The 18,711-nt window shown below is 41.4% G+C and overlaps 1 protein-coding gene across 5 annotated transcripts in view; it reads right to left on the bottom strand.

Annotated features, from left to right (window-relative positions):
* The window catches only part of BOD1 (biorientation of chromosomes in cell division 1), a 34,271-nt gene extending 15,829 nt beyond the window's left edge, over window positions 1–18,442 (bottom strand). For 4 of the 5 annotated variants that reach the window (XM_072990229.2, XM_078385782.1, XM_078385781.1 and 1 more), the window contains exons 1-3: window positions 17,051–18,442; window positions 15,004–15,128; window positions 10,349–10,543 (exon numbers count right to left, since the gene is read on the bottom strand). In XM_072990229.2, coding sequence (XP_072846330.2) covers window positions 10,349–10,543; window positions 15,004–15,128; window positions 17,051–17,242 — 512 coding nt within the window. In that variant the 5' untranslated portion in view covers window positions 17,243–18,442. Of the gene's footprint in view, window positions 1–6,407; window positions 8,192–10,343; window positions 10,544–15,003; window positions 15,129–17,050 lie in introns of those variants that run through there. The other variant, XM_020806769.3, reaches the window with a different exon arrangement.
* Between the last annotated feature and the right edge of the window lie 269 nt (window positions 18,443–18,711).

The following is an 18,711-nucleotide window of genomic DNA, read 5'->3' as shown; positions in this document are numbered from 1 at the left end:
TGTCTTTTATTCTACAGGATAATCCAAGTGGATTAAGAGCTATTAAGAAATGACCCATCAACTGTTTAAAGGAAACTTGGGAAAGTGCTTTGTCTCACTCTTGGAGAGGGTGATTCCAGGCAAGACTTCCCCTGCACAGGAATTCCCTCCCTGATTACTGAGGAAAATTTTGCAATTCTGTGAAGGTGTACCAGATTTTAGACTCATAGAGGAAAATCCAGAACCACGCATTTGTAGGCATCCTTCAGTCTCGAGAGACTATGGTAACGTGCTCTGAACAGAGGTCTTGGAACAGCATCTAGTGTAGCTGAGAAGGCCAATTTGAGAGTGACAATCCCTTCCACACTGAAGACAAATACAATCTGAAGACAAATACAATCTGTCCCCTTTCCAGCTCCCTGATTTTGCTGGTTTCGGGACTACCTCTTTGCCTCAGCTGCTGAACAAGTGCCTCTTCAAATTGGGAGAGGCCATGCTGCACCGCCTGCCTCTAGGCTGATGTCAAAGTTTCCCATCTGTTGAGGTCCATTCCTAAGGCCTTCAGATCCTTCTTGCAGATACCCTTGTATCACAACTGTGTTCTCCCTCTTGGGCACTTTCCCTGCACTAATTCTCCATAAAGATCTTTTGGAACAAATCAGCCATTCTCACGACATGCCCAAGCCAACGTAGACGTCGCTGCTTCAGTAATGCATACATGCTAAAAATTCCAGCTCCTTCTAGAACTACTCTATTGGGAACTTTGTCCTGTCAGGTGATACCAAAAATGCATCAGAGACAATGCATATGGAACGTGTTCAGCTTCCTCTCCTGCCATGCACAAAGGGTCCTGGACTCACTGCAGTACAGGAGTGTACTCAGGACACAGGCTCTATAGACCTGGATCTTGGTATATGCCTTCAGCTTCTTATTAAGCCATACTCTCTGTGAGTCAAGAGAACATGGTAGCTGCTTTGCCAATGCATTTATCCAGCTCAACATTTAGGGAGAGAGTGTTTTCTTCAGGCTGCTTGTTAATCCAAAATCTTGGCTGGCCTTTCTAAAACGATTCATGAGTTGTTGGAGCTCTTCAGCAGAATGGGCAAGAACAGCTGCATCATTGGCAAAGAGGAAGTCCTGTGTGCATTTTAGCTGGACCTTGGTCTTCGCTTTCAATCTAGAAAGATTAAAAAGCTTTCCATCTGATGTAGTCCGGAGGTAGACACCTTCTGTTGCAGCTCCAAAAGCATGACAGCAAAAAAGATCCGAAACTGAGTCTGTGCAAGAACGCAGCCCTGTTTCACTCCGCTTTGGATGGAATCACCCATGTCACTGCTTAGGTAGATTAGGATAAGTAGCTTTATATTTTGTTGTTTTCTGGTGCTTCTGTTTTGTATCCTGTAATCCTGAACCCACAGTTATTTTGGACCTGAAACTGTTTCCCTATTTTTAAAATTATTCTTACACTTTCCTGCTTTTCTTTTTTCTTTCAAATAAACTTCACAAATCTTTCTGAGCCTGTGTCTGGAAAGGGTCATGTAGTACTAATTTTTCCAAGTCTTTGTTTTGGATGAGCTACTGAATTCTTAATATCAACATCAATGGGAGTTGGTGGTAGCCTATCATAGTTTAAAGTGCTGAACAATTTCAATCATGAGTCTAGACTCTACTATGCTTCTAAGTAAGAAACAATTCTAGTTAAGAACCCCACTCCCCAGTTAGTGGCCACTTACTCACCAACAAAAAAGACATGTTTCACCTAGACAGGGGGCAAGGCCAGCCACTGAGTTACATAAAATAGCATTTGCCAATGTATACATACAGATGATATATTAAGACATGATTTTTCAGAATTTAAACAGAATTACAATGCATTTCACTCTAATAGGGAAGCGTGTGATTAAAAGACGTTTCTACTTGCTCTCCTATTTTTCACTGTGAATGGACAACTGCAAGGTCCCTGATCTCTTCTCTTTTGGTTCTTCACCTTTAAATAACACTGGACAGCTCTTCAAATGGGGGACATTTCGAAAAGGAGGACTTGGAACTAATAGTATAACTGCATTAGAACTAATAGTATAACTGCATTTTTATATGTTATTTTAACATGTTTTAACTGATGTAAGCCGCCCCGAGTAGACGTTTTCTAGAGGGGCGGGGTAAAAATTGAATTAATTAAATAAATAAATAAATAAATAAATAAATAAATAAATAAATAAATAAATACATACATACATACATACATACATACATACATACATATATATACATACATACATACATACAGTCCTCCAGCAGTCCTTCAAATACAGGACTTTCCTCCATAAAAAGCCATCTTGAAATAGTTACACATTTTTATATTTGAAATGTATTCTTTATCAGTGGGATGAAAGCATTATATCAATCTAGAGTATAGAGTATATTTCCCTTTATTCCTTCTCTGAAAGAAAAATATTTAAGGCTTGCAAATGGATTGCAGCAGAGTTCATTTGAGGATAGAAAAGCATAGGGCATATTTAGTGTTCCCATAACCTTGAAATGTACACTACTATCACTTGCCGCATTTAACATTTGAAGGAGGCAAAGTACCAAAATGTTTCCCAAAATAAGGATGGAGGGGGAAAGACACAGTTTCAGTGAAACCCATATTCTGTCTCTGCTGAAAACCTTCTAGCAAAAGTAATGACTTAGCAGGCTTTAAAATCAACCATTGTTTGAGTGCAGATAAACCCACTGAAAGAATTCTGCTGGTTTTCAAAAATACAATTCCTGCTCCCCAGCCAGGGCTTCTGAAAAAAATTAATCACAGCTGGTCTCCTGTGACTAGGCAGGTTAATACATATGGCCAAGATAGGAGAAAGCTGAGAAGGCAGAAAATCTCTTAAGCCTGTTCACATTATGAATGTATCAGATGAAAAAATGCAGCAATTTCCTGAGCCCTATTAAAGGCATTAGCATACTCTTCTGAGTTAGCACATTCAAGGTATTATATGACGGCTTGAAGAAATAGGAACCATTTCAATTAGAAGCTATGAAATATTCTGGAAAGAAAAGAGTCCATTTAATCTTCTGGACCCACATCTTAATACATCTGTCTGCTCCTCAGACACATTTTCCAAAGAAATCAACTAATTACTGCTTGAGTAACACCTTTGATAAGACCTACATTTTAGTAGACAAGCTACAGTGCTCCTACAGCTTATTCTCTTGAACACAGGCCACTGAGAAAAGTCAGTCACACAAAACAAGCAGCAGATTCAGCAGATTCTTGGGTATGACCTGGAAAAGGGAAACCTCTTCCTATTCCCGAGTTGTAAACCAGTTGTTCACAACCAGACTAAAACTCCCAGAAGCCTTCACCACTAGCCGGTGCTGGCCAGGATTTCTGGGAGTTGCTGTCCAAAGACATCTGGGGACCCAAGGTGGGGAAATCTGGGGTGAAAAAAAGCCACCGAACATCAGAAGATGTATGCAGTCCTGCCAATTGTCACGCTACTATGCTCCATTAGCTCAGCCATAGTATAACTCTCCTGCCCAGAACTTTCACGCAATGATTTTATATACTGTGTAGATTCTAGCACACTTAGATAGAAATCCAACAAAATCAGTGGGATTTACTTCCAAATATGCTTTGCTTAGGAGCTGGAATTCATTCAGTGTGACAGTTATCTAACAGAATCTTGACAATCCTACTCTGTGCAATGGTTCATGGTTAAGAAAGAAGTCAATATTAAACTTTTAAAACAATTGGAAAGATCCTTGAAATCTTTCCATCATGATTCACAAGAGGTCACTGCATTCCTGCCAGAGAACAAAACAAGATGCAATTGCCAAGGCGCTTAGATTCACCAAAGTCAGCTGTAAGATTACCATTGACTTTCAGGTCCCAGAGCTTGATAAGCTTGCAATCCACAGCATTCCCAAGCCTGAAATCTCAGGGCTTCAGTGCCTTTTATCCTTTTCAAGGATACCTATGTATCCGTTTCTTCCCATGAGAGCCAGAAAAAAAAGTATATCACCCCTGCACATTTTGAAACCTCCTCAAATGCTGGAAGAGGCTCTAAAATAACCTAGAGAAGTTAGCACATAAGCAAGCTGCACCTTAACCCCGAATTAGTTTGTTTTAAATGAACGTGTCCTAACAGCTGCTTACAGTGGGGCCACTTAGACAAGCAACATAGTCCATGAAATCTCTGTGGGACTAAGACTGCAAGTGCTTCATGTGATATAAGGCAGATCACCAGCTGGAAAACCACAGAACAGGACAAGGACAGAGAGCAGGGCATCAAGAGGCATTGTATGAAACAGCTCAACCTGGATTAGGCTCAGAGCAATCCACATCCTTCATGTCTCTGCTAAGATAGACTCTTCATAAGCAAGTGTCAGTTGGCCTCAGCTCTCAAAAACAGTATGACAGGCCTTTCTGCACGACAGTTCTGCGCATGGAGTTCAGCTTATTCACTAAATAAAGTGAGAACAGGATGCCCTGGAAACGCACATGCAAGAGTTTTAAGGACATGTGCCTCCCAATGCTGTTAACATTTAACTAGTGTTCTGGGGTACTTGCAGAAAAGTCTGCTGTATTAAATGTGATGTTCTCTACAGGGTAGATTTCAGCTGTGGGGCACCTGCACAAACACACTGCAGTACATAAATAGTAGCTCACTAATACTGTATACCACAAGATCATGCACAATCGCCTCCCCTACTCAGCTCTTCCCTAAACTCACTGCATGAATAAAAAGCTAGGTAACTTGATCTCTAGTTAAATGTGCTGAAGTAGGAGGCTATGCAAGACAGCTCCTTTGGTTACTTTTCTTCCAACACTGGAAGCCTTTATTTGCTCATTTCCTTAGAGACAATGTTATGCAGTGTCAGAATTTTTAGATGATCTCACCTTTCCCATTAAGAGCTGAAGTAAATAACCCAAGTGTTTGTGTGAGCACAGACCAATTCCACGTAGGGTTGGAAAAAGATTCCCTGTCTGAAACTCTGGAGACCAGAAGTGAGGAACATTTGGTTCTTCACAAGTTTTGGATTAAAGCTCCAACATGCCTTTACCATTGACCAAGCTAGTTGGGGTTTTTGGGAGCTGAACTCTAAAACATCAGGGTATGAACAAAGGGAAAAAGATGGCCTTCAGAAGAATGGGAAAGCAGTGGAGGTTCAAGATTTGAATATCCTGTTGAAGGGTGCACAGGTCAGTGAAAGGGCTTAGCAAATTACTGTGGCTCTTCACAATATGTCGGAAGTTTGCCAAGAACACACAGAAATATTCACATTATGTATTCAGCAGTATTGCTGAGATAGATTTCATCAACTGTAAATTCAGAGTTGTTTAAGCAGATATTTCAATCTGGCAAAAAAAAAAACCTAGGTAGCTAAAAATAGGAAACAGTAGAAATCTTTTTAAAATACTGAAGTGGGATTCTGGTACTACAGCAATACTTTCTTATTTTAAACTAACCTAGTTTTGAACAAATAGAACTCTGTATTTCCATTCTCAAATGAAATCCAGAGATCTCCATTAGAGCTAAACAGCACTTTTTTGTACACAAGGGAACAGATATGGAAAAGTCCTGACTTTCAGAGTCAATATGTACTCCATGGTAAGAACATTATAGACTAGACTTTTCTAACTTGGTGCCTCCAGCTATGGTGGACTACAACTCCCAACAGCCCCATGGGCTATGCTAGCTGGATGAGGTGAGTTGTGGTCCAACACATCTAGAGGACACCATGTTTAGGAAGGCTGACAGATACAGTGGTGCCTCGCATAGCGAGGTTAATCCGTTCCAGATTAACTCTCGCTATGGGAAACATCGCTGTGCGGAAATAAAAAAGCCATAGAAACGCATTGAACTTCGTTCAATGCGTTCCTATGGCTTGAAAACTCACCGTTGTGCAAAGTTCTTCCATAGCGCCGCCATTTTTGGGGCAGGGCGCGAAAATGCGGCGGGGACCTTCCGGCGGCCATTTTGGAACCGCCAATCAGCTGTTCTCCCCCGCTTCATTATGCGATATTCGCTAAGCGAATCGCTTAGCGAACATCGCAATGCGAAAAACCTCCATAGGGGCCATCGCTGAGCGAATGCTCCAGCGATGGTCCAGAGCCCCTCGTTAAGCGATTTAATCGCTCTACGGGGCGCTCGTTATGCGAGGCACCACTGTATACCGCTTAACCCTAATTTCAAATGCTAGTCCAGTATAACACTAGTTTTGCACTACATGAATAAGTCTGAGGCTTTTATACTCCCAGAGTAGTTTACTGTTACTAAGCCAGCAAGCTATGGTTTGCACTTGCTGAGAAAACCAGGGTCAAGTTTAGTTTACAGGGTAAGCTCAAAAGCTACATGTAAGGAAATGATTTTAATTAACCCCTCTGCACCTCCAAAGCGTCATATAACAGGAAAAAAGGTGTGAAATAATTACAAAACCCCAAATATAAATATTTAATATTTTAAAACCCAGAAAGGTGAGAACTAAACAAAAATATCCAGCAATGGTTCATATATAAACATTCATAAACTGAAATATGTTATGCATGATGAATTTATCCAAATTCTGCTGTAACACATTAAACATGTTTCAACCCAATGTGTCTTATTCAACAATACATTAACCAACAATGCATACCCAAAGGCATCTCCAGCTAACATGCTTAGGAAACAATTTGGAAAAAAAACATACACACTTGCAGCTGTGCTGAATTGCTGGTTGACAAGTATCGAGTCACAATTTGCCAGTCTTGATGCAAAGATGCATCATGGCTTGCAGCAAGCTAGGGAGGTAAGAACTTAGACGGCTATTCTAAGCTCTTTCATGTACCAGCAACTCACTCTATGATATGACATCCGAATGCATACCTAACAACTTCTTTTTTCACTGGAAAGAGCAGACATGGTCTCCTTTGCAAATTCTGTTGAAGCTGCTCAGATTCTGTATTCTACACAGGTTAATGCTGAGAGGATCTTCTTGTAACTAAGGCAAAAGGCCAGCTTTAAAGAGACAAAATCCTGTTGAGTAAATTATCCCTGAGTAAGACGATGATACCATTGGAAGGAAGAGAATGCCAGTAATTAAAGAGTTTCTGCTTTGATTTCAGGGCTCATCCATGACAAGACTGAGTGTAGGGAAATTGTGGGATGGGACCCAGGATCGAAGCAGGAACTCTTTATTTACCACCAACCTTTCCCTGTCAATGACATAATCACTCTTACACAGGTGTAATTTTCTCAACATGATTTTGACTGGATTAACAATTAAGGTATCATGAAGTCAATTTCTGAAGCTGTTCAATCTGACAAACTCCTAAGAAATGTAAAATGGGCAGTGCATTTCATTAAATATCCCAAATGTATGCACTCTTTGTTTGAAATGTGTCACGTAGTTCACAAGACACTTTCTCAGACAACTAATATTTTCTATTATTTTTGTTATACAAAAACACCTGGCGAATTGCTAGTCAAACTCTTAAAATGCAAATGCCTCCTTGCGAACTTCTCTGACTCTAATGTATCTTTCTAATGGGCGCATGAAGAATTTCAAAACCAAAAGAATCTTCTTAGCGCTCCAATCTGCTTCCCTGATCAGCCAGAGAAGCAAGCCAAGCTGCAAGATTTGTCAAGACACCACTTTTGGAACCTTGATTTTAGATATATCCAGAAAATTAATGATGAATAGGTTTTGCAGCTATTATCAGATGTGTACAGGCACTGTTGAGTGAATTATTACTGAATTCAAGTATGCATTTAGTAGTCAGTGATCCTTTGCTGTTGTCAATTTCATGCTTGTTTATACGCCGATGCTCCCCAGTCTAGACCTGTCTACAAGGCTCTCTTGCATACAATGGCTTCCCAGGAAATTAAGCATACCCAGAATGCCTTTTTCCCCTCTGGCTACACCCCCATACACCATCAATTTTACTAATATCACATGAGAAGTTCTTTTCCCAAGTGGCTCCCTGCAAAGAGGCAACCCATCCTGCACATACACAATTAGAAAAACAGATGCTACTTCTGCCCATAATAACATGTTTTCATATTTAGCCTGTTCCTTTACACCACACTTGTGCCTTTTGTCAGCACTTCACCCTCAAATCATGGCTGGTTGGTATTAGCTGACAAACTGCACTCCTTCAGATCTGTAGCCCACTGCCAATCAGATTCAGCCTGGGTTTTGCAACTGTAGCCACTCGAAAATCACAAATGCACTGCAGAAAAATGAGAGAGAAAACAGACTTGTTACTTTAAACATACCTACTGGTTGATTATAAAGTTGCTTATATCATTCAGAATTGCTGCTTTTCAAAAATCAAAACTGTCATGGTGTTTTGCATGATCAAGCAGACCAAAGACACTAAATACAGGAAGTGAAATGATTTTTAAAAAAATGCAAACTCTATATCTAATGTCAAGTTCCCAACTAGAAAAGACTTGTTGAGTAAGTACGATTAGGTTAGAGTTGTCTTAACATTGAACAAATGACTCAAGGGGCCATCTAGAATCACAAAATCATGAAGATGGAAGGGCCAGAGTCTAATACCCTGATCAATGTAGGAATAAAAATCAAGGGATATCTGCCAGTTGGTGGTCTAAATTTCTCTTGAATTCCTCCAGCGCTAGAGCCCTCACCACCTCTTGAGGTAATTGACTCTATTGCCGTCCTTCTCTAACAGTTAGGACGTTTTTCCTGATATTCAACTGAAATCTGGCTTCCTGTAACTTAAGCCCACTGTTGCATGTCCTACACTCTGGGATGATTGAGAAGAGATCTTGCCCATCCTCTGTATGACAGCCTTTCAAGTATTTGAAAAATGCTATCAAATCACCCTTCAATCTTCTTTTCTCAAAGCTAAACATGCCCAGTTCTTTCAGTCTTTCCTCACAAGGCTTGGTTTCCAGCTCCCCGACCATCCTTGTTGGTCTCCTCTGAACTTGTTCCAATTTGTTAGCATCCTTCTTGAAGTGTGGTGTCCAGAACAGGACACAGTACTCAAGTTGCCAGTGCTGAATAGAGGGAAAAGAGTACCTCACAGGATTTGGAGACTATATTTCTGTTAATCCAGCCTAAAATAGCATTTGCCTTTTTGTAGCCACATTGCACTATTGGCTCATATTCAGTTTGTGATCTACAACAAGATCCTTCTCACTTGTAGTATTGATGAGTCAGGTATCCCCTATCATTTAACTGTATGTTTGGTTTCTTTTTCTTTGGTCCAGTACTTTGCACTTATCCCTGTTGAATTTCAGTCAGCTGTTGTCAGCCCAACTGTCAAGCCTATCTAGATAATTTTGAATTTTGTTTGTATCTTCCAGGGTACTAGCTATTTCACCCAATTTTGTGTCATCCGCAAATTTGATTAGCATCCCCTACACCCTCTGATACAGGTGATTAATAAAAACGTTGAAGAGCACAGGGCGATGGAAGTGGGGTACCCCACTTGTTACCTTCTCTCAGTTTGAAAAGAAGCAATTAAACAGCACCGTCTGAGTAAGATTCTGTAGCCAACTGTATATCCACCAGTTGTTCTATCCAGCCCACACCTAGTTAGCCTGCCCAACAGAATATCATGGGGCACTTTATCAAAAGTTTTGCTTTTGTCCAGATATACAGTGTCTATAGAATTCTCTCAGGGAGATTACCCAATAAAAATGAGATCAGGTTAGTCTAACAGGATTTGTTCTTGATTAATTCATGTGGGCTTCTAGTTATTATTGCATTGTTTTCTAAGTGTTTGCATAGTGGCCACTTTATAATCTGCTACAGAATTTCCCCTGGCATTGATATCAGGTTGACTGGTCTGTAGTTCCCAGGTTCCTCCCTTTTGCCCTTTTTGAAGACAGGGAAAAAGAGAGGAACCTGGGAACTACAGATCAATCAAGCCTGATATCAATCTAGTCAAAACGGACTTGAGCTAATGTGCCTTGAATCTACCTCAGATCTGGTTGCTCACTCTGTCTGCAGCTAGATCCAATGCATTACTGTAGAGCCAAATGAACTTCCCACTATTGCAACAATGGCAGTCCCTTGCAGGCTGTGGCTCTCCAAAATGTGTGGTTATTACTGTACTGAGGATGTACTCTGATCCTCAGTGTTGTACTGAGCTTAGCAGACATATGAAGCAGGAAAATGCACAGCTTCAAAGTACCTCCAGAACACACTGTGATGTTAAAGAAAATCACCATTCTAGAAAAAGGTGAGAAGTCTATGACCACAACTTCTTTCCTCTAGTAGTACTTTTGGCATTAGCTCAGGACTGAGCACCTTGTCCTAGCTTTGGGCAAGTCTGTGCTCCTCGGATGAGTCATGACACAAAAGGATTATATGGTCTTGCAAAAGGAAGAGGTACTGCAATGCCAGACCTTACGAGGCATCTTGCGATGGAGCAGGAGGATCTTGACTCTCTGGTTCTGGGGGAGGAGCTGGCACAGATTCCTCTTTCTTGTGCGCAGCCAGGAAATCATGAATTGCTTTTTCTATCTGTGGCCTGAAGATGTGGTTTAGTTTTGGATCAACCACTTGAGAAATAATTCTGTCCACTCCAGCTTCCAGCATCCCCGACCTGGCAAAGACAAAAGAGCCACTGAGCATCTCAAAAAACCATCCCTCATGCCCCCATGGAACCTCTCCAGAGTCATCATGTCAGCTGCAATTAGCATGAATATTGTGCAATCTGACAGCTCCCCACAGTCAGCTTTTGAAAGAGGGAGGCATTTCACCCACTGCAAAGAAAACCCAGCAGGTTTTGAACCTGCCACCTTTTAGGGCTTCTTCTGAACTCGCAGCAGACATCTGGTTAGCACACTGCTTGAACAGTACAGTACTCTGGATTGAAGGCTGTTGATGGTGCACAAAGTAACCAATAAAAGGTGTCTTGGCACAAACAGAAGGAAAAATATACATGCCCTGGAGAAGATAGGCACAAGATGAGGGGAGGCCAGCCTCCTAGCTGGGACACTGACAATGAAAAAGCAAAAAGGTAGCTTTTGCCCCAGGACCCACTGCCATCACCTGCTCCCCACATCTGCCAGTCTAGACACACAGGCACTTCTTACTAGACAAACAAAAACAAACACATGCAGCCCAAGACAAAGAGCTTTTTGGGGGGGAACAGAGTGTGTCAGAAACTAAAAAAATTTTAAAATGACTTATTACTTCAAGGCTGTGTTGAATCAAGGGAGCAGGGTTGTCTGGCGGGGTTAAGTCATGTCTGAAGCAAACTAGGGGAGGGAAAAACAGAGACACCGCCTAGTACTTGGAAAAGCAGCTACAAGTTGAACGTGAGCTTGCTTGGCCAGAAAACTAACAGTACACAGTGTTTCAAGACTTAAGCAAGATCTGTATTCTTAGACTCTTGGACTTTATGTGCTTGCTGAGCTGATTCACTGGTCAGATCTGCTCTGATGCCTTCCCAGCTCCTACAGTTCGTGCACTGTGTCACATACAGGGGTGACAGCTACGTGCAATGCAGACAGGGCTATATTCCTGCCATTCTGGTATGCCAGTCCTTTGAAGTGACACAGCTGCTTCCAGTACAGGGGTTGCTTTAAGAAGTCGAAGCACCAATGTGGACACTTTTGAGGACAAATGCAAGTAAAAAAGAATTCCAATGGTTTTGTACATCTTACCTTCTTTTGCAAGCCAAAAGATCAAGAAAAGGGAGAGGATCAAGATTCAGTGAGCCCACAACAAGATGCGAACCCACAAAAAAAACAAGCAGGGCCTTTATAATGTGTTTGCTTCCAATGGAAACAGTTTTCACTAAGCTTACTCACTATGAGCAATCGAGCGCAATGCGCAAATATCTTTCCATTTCACAGCTCTGCCGTCCCACACTTACTTCGATTTGGCTTTGAATTTGTCAAGGGGTGACCCATCCAGATTAGCACTGGTCACTTCAGCAAAGGTAAATGTGAAATGCATCCTGAAATGCTACAATACTGATTTATTTTGATTGCCTTTGCAAACAAGACAAAAGCTTGCCTTTTAATCCACCACATGCTGATGGAGGTCACACAGGCTCAACTGCATTATATCTTAACTAGTGGTATTTATAGTTCATTGAGAACGCTGGAGAATGCTACCTTTGTTTTGTTTGCAACTTGTGGAGTCAAGTATCATGGTCACCATCCAGTGTAACTAGGGGAGAGATATAATGTTAAAAAATAATTTCTCCAAATTTTGCTTTCATAAACCAGTCACAGGTTTCTCCATTTAAAAAAAAGCAGGGCTTTCACTGAAATCATCCAAAGGGTGCACTGACTCCCAAATGGAACTGAGGAGGATGGAGGAGCCTCGTGGTGGTGGTTAAACTGCAGTACTGCAATGAAGATTTTGCTCATGACCGAGTTCAATTCTGAGTTCAAGTTTAAAGCTGATTCAACCTTCCATTCTTCTGAGGTTGGTAAACTGCATACCCAGCTCACGGGGGAGAGGGGCAATGTGTAGCCTGCATAAATAAATTGCAAACTGCCCAGAGAGTGCTTTGAGCACTATGGGGCAGTACATAAGCAGCACACTTTGCTTTTTTGAAACCTGATGTCAATCCTCATCAGCTTTACACAGGCTTGGCTAGATCAGGTTAACATATGACAACAGGATGTAGCATGAAGTGCCAGATGAGTCTTTCCTAGAAAACACATGCCTGGTGAGACACGTTGGCTGTGGTCAACCAAAACTGAATTACTGTAACATCCACTACATAAGACTACCCTTCAAAATGTTCCGAAACTTCAGCTAGTACAAAATATAATGGACAAAATGTTGGCTGGGACCAATTTTATGAAGTATATTGCTCTGGTGTTGTGAAATGGATTGAATTCTGCTTTCAGTCATCTGGAGGACCAGGTTATTTGAAGAACAACCTCCTGTAATGAGTCTGACTACCCTCTGCAATCATCACTAGAGGCCTTAATTTGTGCCCCTTTGTCTTCAGGCACAGTGGTAGTCAGCACATGATACAGGGTCTTGTAAAAGTAGCACCAAGGTTATGAGATGGCCCTCTGCTGAACACAACTACTTCACTTTCCTTCAGATTTAAAGAAAATCACCAAGCCATTCTTATGTGATTTTAAAATTTGCATCTGGATGCTGCAGATTGTTTTTAAAGTTGCTCTCTGTTTTAATGCTCAGTTTTTCTGAATTTTATTGTAATACAATTTTATTAAATTAAAAATAAATATGTTTGTAACTTGAAGAAACAAAACAATCTTCTAAATAAATAAGAATAATTTAAAGGCATATGTGTGCCGGAGCAGAGTGTGTCTTATGCACACCTAGAGAGAAGAAAGATCCAATGCAGACAGAAATTTACTTTTGAATACAGTTACAGGATTATTCTGTAAACTCTTCAGGTTTAAAAAAAAAGCCCACTTCCCTTGTTTGAGACCAGTCAGATGAGAAGGCACGAGTGCACATTCCAAATACTCTCCAATTCATTACAAAGAAAATCTTACTTATTTTATTATGTCTACAGATATGAAGTGGAATCTATTGCTTCCTTAGCTTGCATCTGCAATCCCCAGCACTTAGCTCCTCTTTCCTTTTCCTAGCTTGGGAGGAGAGAAGAAGGCCAATCCCAGATTATGGGCAATGTATATATGTGTGGGGGTATCCATTCAATATGTTGGCCAAACGAGACATGATCCTGATGTCATCTGGCATTGTATACATACTCTGAAGACCAGAATACTGTCTTCCCTTGGACTAGTTATTGTGCTAACACTCTATGGGAAAGTTGTAGAAACTATATTGTATAAACTTTGTCTATTGCTCCCAGAAATTGTCCTCAATATTATTTTATATTTCATTGTGTTTTATTCATAAATTCAATGAATTTGATACAGTACACAGAATATCTAGCAAGCTTGGCCTTCCACAAAATTAGGGAACAGTTCCTACCAATCTGAAGACAGTACACACTGTACTGAATTTATCAGCAGGAATCATTTAGGGGGCTAAGTGTCTCATCACTGCACTCTGCTGGACAAAAAAACCCCACAACTTCATGAAACAGAGGTCAGTATAACATTGCACTTCACACTGAAGACAAATTAAAGCCAAATGCTATAAAGTTCACAAAATGTTCAACCTTTTTCAAATCTTGAGTTTCTTGTAACTGTTCATCAACCTGCCACAAGTCCCACTTGAGAGAAATCTGAGACCTAGTGAAGCTCTTAATTCCCATAGGTGAGTGGTTCCCAACCTTGGGTCCCCAGATGTTCCTGGATTGGAACTCCCAGAAATACTGGCCAGCACAGCTAGTAGTGATGGCTTCTAGGAGTTCTGGTCCAAGAACATGCAGGGACCCAAAGTTGGAAACAGGGTGGATTTGACAATTGAAGTATTAAAATTAAATTTTTTAAATTTTAAATTTTCATTTAAATCAATTTGATTTTTTTTAAAAAAAGCATTGATTTTTGGGAACCACTGCCATAGATGACTAGAATTGCATTAGTGAGAGGTTGCACTGAATAGAACCACTCCATTATGTCCCTTTACATGGTCCTCTACCATATATACTGGTTAAGTACTCTACCTTTATAGGGTCTTTGTAAGATATAGAACCAAAGCTTTAACATTGGGCAACTCCAGATGTTTATGCACAACCACTCCCACTTTTATTTAAGCAGCTGATACTGAATCCCCTCGTTAAACATCTCAAGAGCCACAGTTCCTCACCACATTCTAAATTGTGTGGGGAACCTATATGAGGCTCATTTCTGGAGGTGCTCACCCTCCAATTGGCAGAGGCCACTCCAACTAGATGTGACCTCTGGCAATTTTGGGACTTCAGCTCCCGTATCCATACGGGACACGGAAGCTGAAGTCCCAAAAAGGACTACAGTGTTGACTACCGATGGGATTTTAACACTTCATTATATGAAGGGTCACAATCTATGAGGAATTTCTCATTTAAAAAAACCTAGTAATTTTAGAGATCCCATGCAAAGCTATTTTTCTCCCTCAAGAGTTCAAAAATGATTCATTATTGCCACTTTTATTTAAGCAGCTATTACTTACTGAATCACACTCTGCCTGAGGCCATTCCGCAGCTGGTTTTTGTTCATTGCCGGGTTCCAATCTTGCTTATCCAGATGGGTAGACACAAAGTTGTCCACTTTCTGTCTCAAATTCTGGTAGGCTGGCTAAACAAAATAGCCCAATCAATATAAGATTAAAGGGTTTCTTGGGAACTCCCCCCTTTACATGCCCCTGAAACAGAGTCTTCTATGCTAACCTTAAACTTTGAATAGCAAGAACAATGCATGGCTGGACAATATACCTTAAGATGGAGAAAAAGGAAACTCAAAGCAAAAAAGGAAGAAAATACTTTCAGCTACATATATTAGTGGTTTTCAGAGAGCCTGACCTCAAAGAAACTTTAATGCAAGGGATTGGGAACATGCAGCTTTCAAGACAATATAAAACTTCCAACTTTCATCAAATCCAGCCAGCACAGTAAAGGATTAGGACTGATGGGAACTGTATTTCCACATGATTTGGAAGGCAACAGTAAAGCCCAGCTTCAATGTTTGGTTTAGGAATAACCTGTTGAATTACTCATTTTATAGAAAGCAAATGTCTTACACTTAAGGTTAGAGAAATTCTAAGAAGCCTTTCTTTTCTTACTTGTAAATTGTATCAGTGATCATTTACAAGCCCCAATATGTGCAGAAGTCCATATCATTAATAACGACCAGAATCGTATTGTTAGTTATGCTGGCATGAATACAAGGGAGCAAATCACAGTGGCAAACTGTCATTAGTTAACAAGCTGTCACTTGCAACCTTTGTCAAGAACCAACTCATGTTATTGCTGTGTAATGAATTATACACTGTTAACTAGTAGCAATTTACCACTGCAATTAATGCCATGACATTATGATGTAACTAGTCAAAAGGATTGGGGCCATTCCACTACATCATCTTGTAGAATGAGCAAGAAAGGCCACAGAGATTGTGCTTGTTCTACATCCTGCAGAAAGAAATCCAGTGCAGGAAATTAAGAGTAGTTTTGTAATACTGCAGTAGTATTGAACAAACTGAAACTTACACATGGCTTTCATGAAGGATGACCTAGGAACTCCGCCAGGCCTTCTAAGGTATGTGCAACTGTTAAGGCAGGTGTGCCTCTGTGCAAAAGCAGAGTACGTTTCCACAATGATATCACAAGAGTAATCTAATTTACTGGACTGACAGTTCCTTGTTTCTTCCAACAACCAGCTTTGGTTTTAAGCTTCTTAAAAACCAAATTGTATTTTTAATGTTACTTGGAAATCGTGTACCCAGAAGAGACGTAGAGTTGTACCTTAGAATTCATTGAGAGTGCTTAGACAAGAACACCGAGAACATTTACAGAAAAAGCCCTGTTATAAATTACAACTTTATGGGAAAGGAAGGTTAGTCATTTTTGAGAAATTGTTCACTGAATTAATATATTTAAAATCCCCTATTAAACATGCCTCTTCAACATGCCTCTTTAATCCCCTATTAAACATACACTAACTGGCACTAAATGACCACGAAATCTCTGAGTAAATACCTTGAAAGACTCCCTGAAGTTTTAATTGCATTGGAAATCCCCATACTGGAACTACCAGGTTTGCAGGGATAGAGATGTATATCGGGAAGTTTCTGGACAGGTTTTAAGGAGAATCAGATAATCATGAATTTGAAAAAAGCCTCTATAAGGCCATCAAGTCCAACCCCCTGCTAGATGCAGGAATACAAATCAAAAGATTTCTGCCAGGTGGTTCTCGAAGTCTCTCTTGATTACCTCCGGCGTTGGAGCCCTCAGCACCTCTCGAGGCAACGGGTTCAACAGGCAGGGACTGCACACACACCTCGGGTGGGGAACCTGCATCCCTCAGCCTGATTTCATGAAGGAGGGGCTGAGAGAAGAGCCTCTAATGACAGAGAAGGCCGAGGAGGGAAGGCAGGGGAGAAGGCCGGAAGGAGAGAGGTCAGTTCGGGTTTGGGAGGCGACAGGGAGGAGGAGGAGGAAAAGGGAGCTGCTGCTCGGGGCAGGCCGGCCGGCGAGTGCGGGGCAAGCGAAGAGAGGCGATACCTTCGTGTCCACGTCGGCCAGGCAGTCCCTGCGGAAGGCGTCGAAGAGGCCGCGGCTCTTGAGCTGCCCCACGATCAGGGCGATGAGCTGCGCGTCGCCGGGGGGCAGCGAGGCCGGGTCGGTCACGGCGGAGCCCGTGGAGCTCCCTCCGGTGCCGCCCATGCCCGAGGATGCGCTGCCCGGCTCCGCCATCCCCCTCCGAAGGATCTCTTCGGCAACCGCTTCCCCGGCCGCTGGCGATAGCAAGAGCTCCTAGAAGAAGCGCCGTCGCAAGGCATTTGCGTCACTCCTTCTCACTGCATTCTGGGAAAGCAATCCCCACCCACCCACCCTGGCAAAATCCTTTAAAACACTCGCCTTCCCAGCATGCTTTGTGGGAGGGTTTCGGCCAGGCAGGTTCCGGTGGGCGGTTTGGTAGGAAAATGTCTTGGGTCTTGTAGAATCGGGAGTGGGATGATTGCAGAGACAATGGTGCATTGAGCAGGTGGTGTGAGCCACTCTCCAGACTCACAGCTGCAGGTTTGGGTGTGGGATTAAAATGGTTGTGGGTGCTTTTAGAGGATGACCTCTAGGAGCTGGACAGGAGGGCTGTGAGCCTCTTTAACAAGGCAGTCGTTGCTGTATCATCGGCAAGGAGGGCAAAAATCCCTTTAAAATGGTGTCTACAATTTTTCTGCGCTATCAATAAGGAAGTGTACTTAGCCTGAGAAAGTGGATTTCATCCACGAAAACTTGCTATTTGTTCAATTTTTTTAGTGGTCCCATAAAAGGCATCGCCCACTCTTGCATGCGTGTAATCTTGGGGAACCACGTGGCCTTTTCCTTGTTCTTAAAAAAGTAAGTTTATCGTCAGAAAATTAACATAGGCGGCTATGTTAATATTAAATTAACATAGTTAATATTAAATTAACATAGGTTAATTTTTTTAACATAACTCATTTTTTCTTAAATTACAGTAATTGTAATTATCACAAGATTTGTATTAACTGACTTAAATTAACACAGGTTAATTTAAGTCAGTTATTACAGATCTTGTGATAATTACAATTACTGTAGTTTAAGGAAAAATGAATATGAGGTGGCACTTTGAGAACAGTGGGAAGACAGCATTAAGGACTTTCATAACAGTATCATTAATAGCCATTTATGTATATTTCAGTTTTCCAGCTGTAGAAACCTAGCATTTAGGGAAATAAATACATGTATTTTCAAAGTTCTAACCCCTGTCCTTTGAAGATGCCGGCCACAGAGACTGGCGAAATGTTAGGAAGAACGTTACAAACAGCCCGGACAACCTACAACAACCAAATAATTAAATGGTAGCCTTTTACAGCTGGAAAGCTGAAACAGATGTGATGATACAGCAATGAAGAGAATGTTTCCCTCAAAGCATCCACCCGCATTACCCATTCATCTCAGGCCATGCTCCTGGAGCAGGCGGGGGCACACTGAGAAAGGCCAGAAAGTCATCAAACAGAAGTAAGGCTTTCTTGGTTATGTCCCCTTCTGTTTGGAATGGGCTTCCAGTGGAGCTACACCTGGCTTCCTCTCTAACTGTATTTAAGTGCATGCTCAAAACAATGCTGTTTACTGAAGCCTTTGAGAGCATTTTGTCTTCATGTGGTATTGTTACCAGTCACACATACTAAAATTGGAATGAT

Source organism: Pogona vitticeps, chromosome 2 (genome assembly GCF_051106095.1).
Source record: "Pogona vitticeps strain Pit_001003342236 chromosome 2, PviZW2.1, whole genome shotgun sequence".
Classification (NCBI taxonomy): domain Eukaryota; kingdom Metazoa; phylum Chordata; class Lepidosauria; order Squamata; family Agamidae; genus Pogona; species Pogona vitticeps.
The sequence above is the reverse complement of the archived record's forward strand: the minus strand, read 5'-3'. Positions and strand labels throughout refer to the sequence as shown.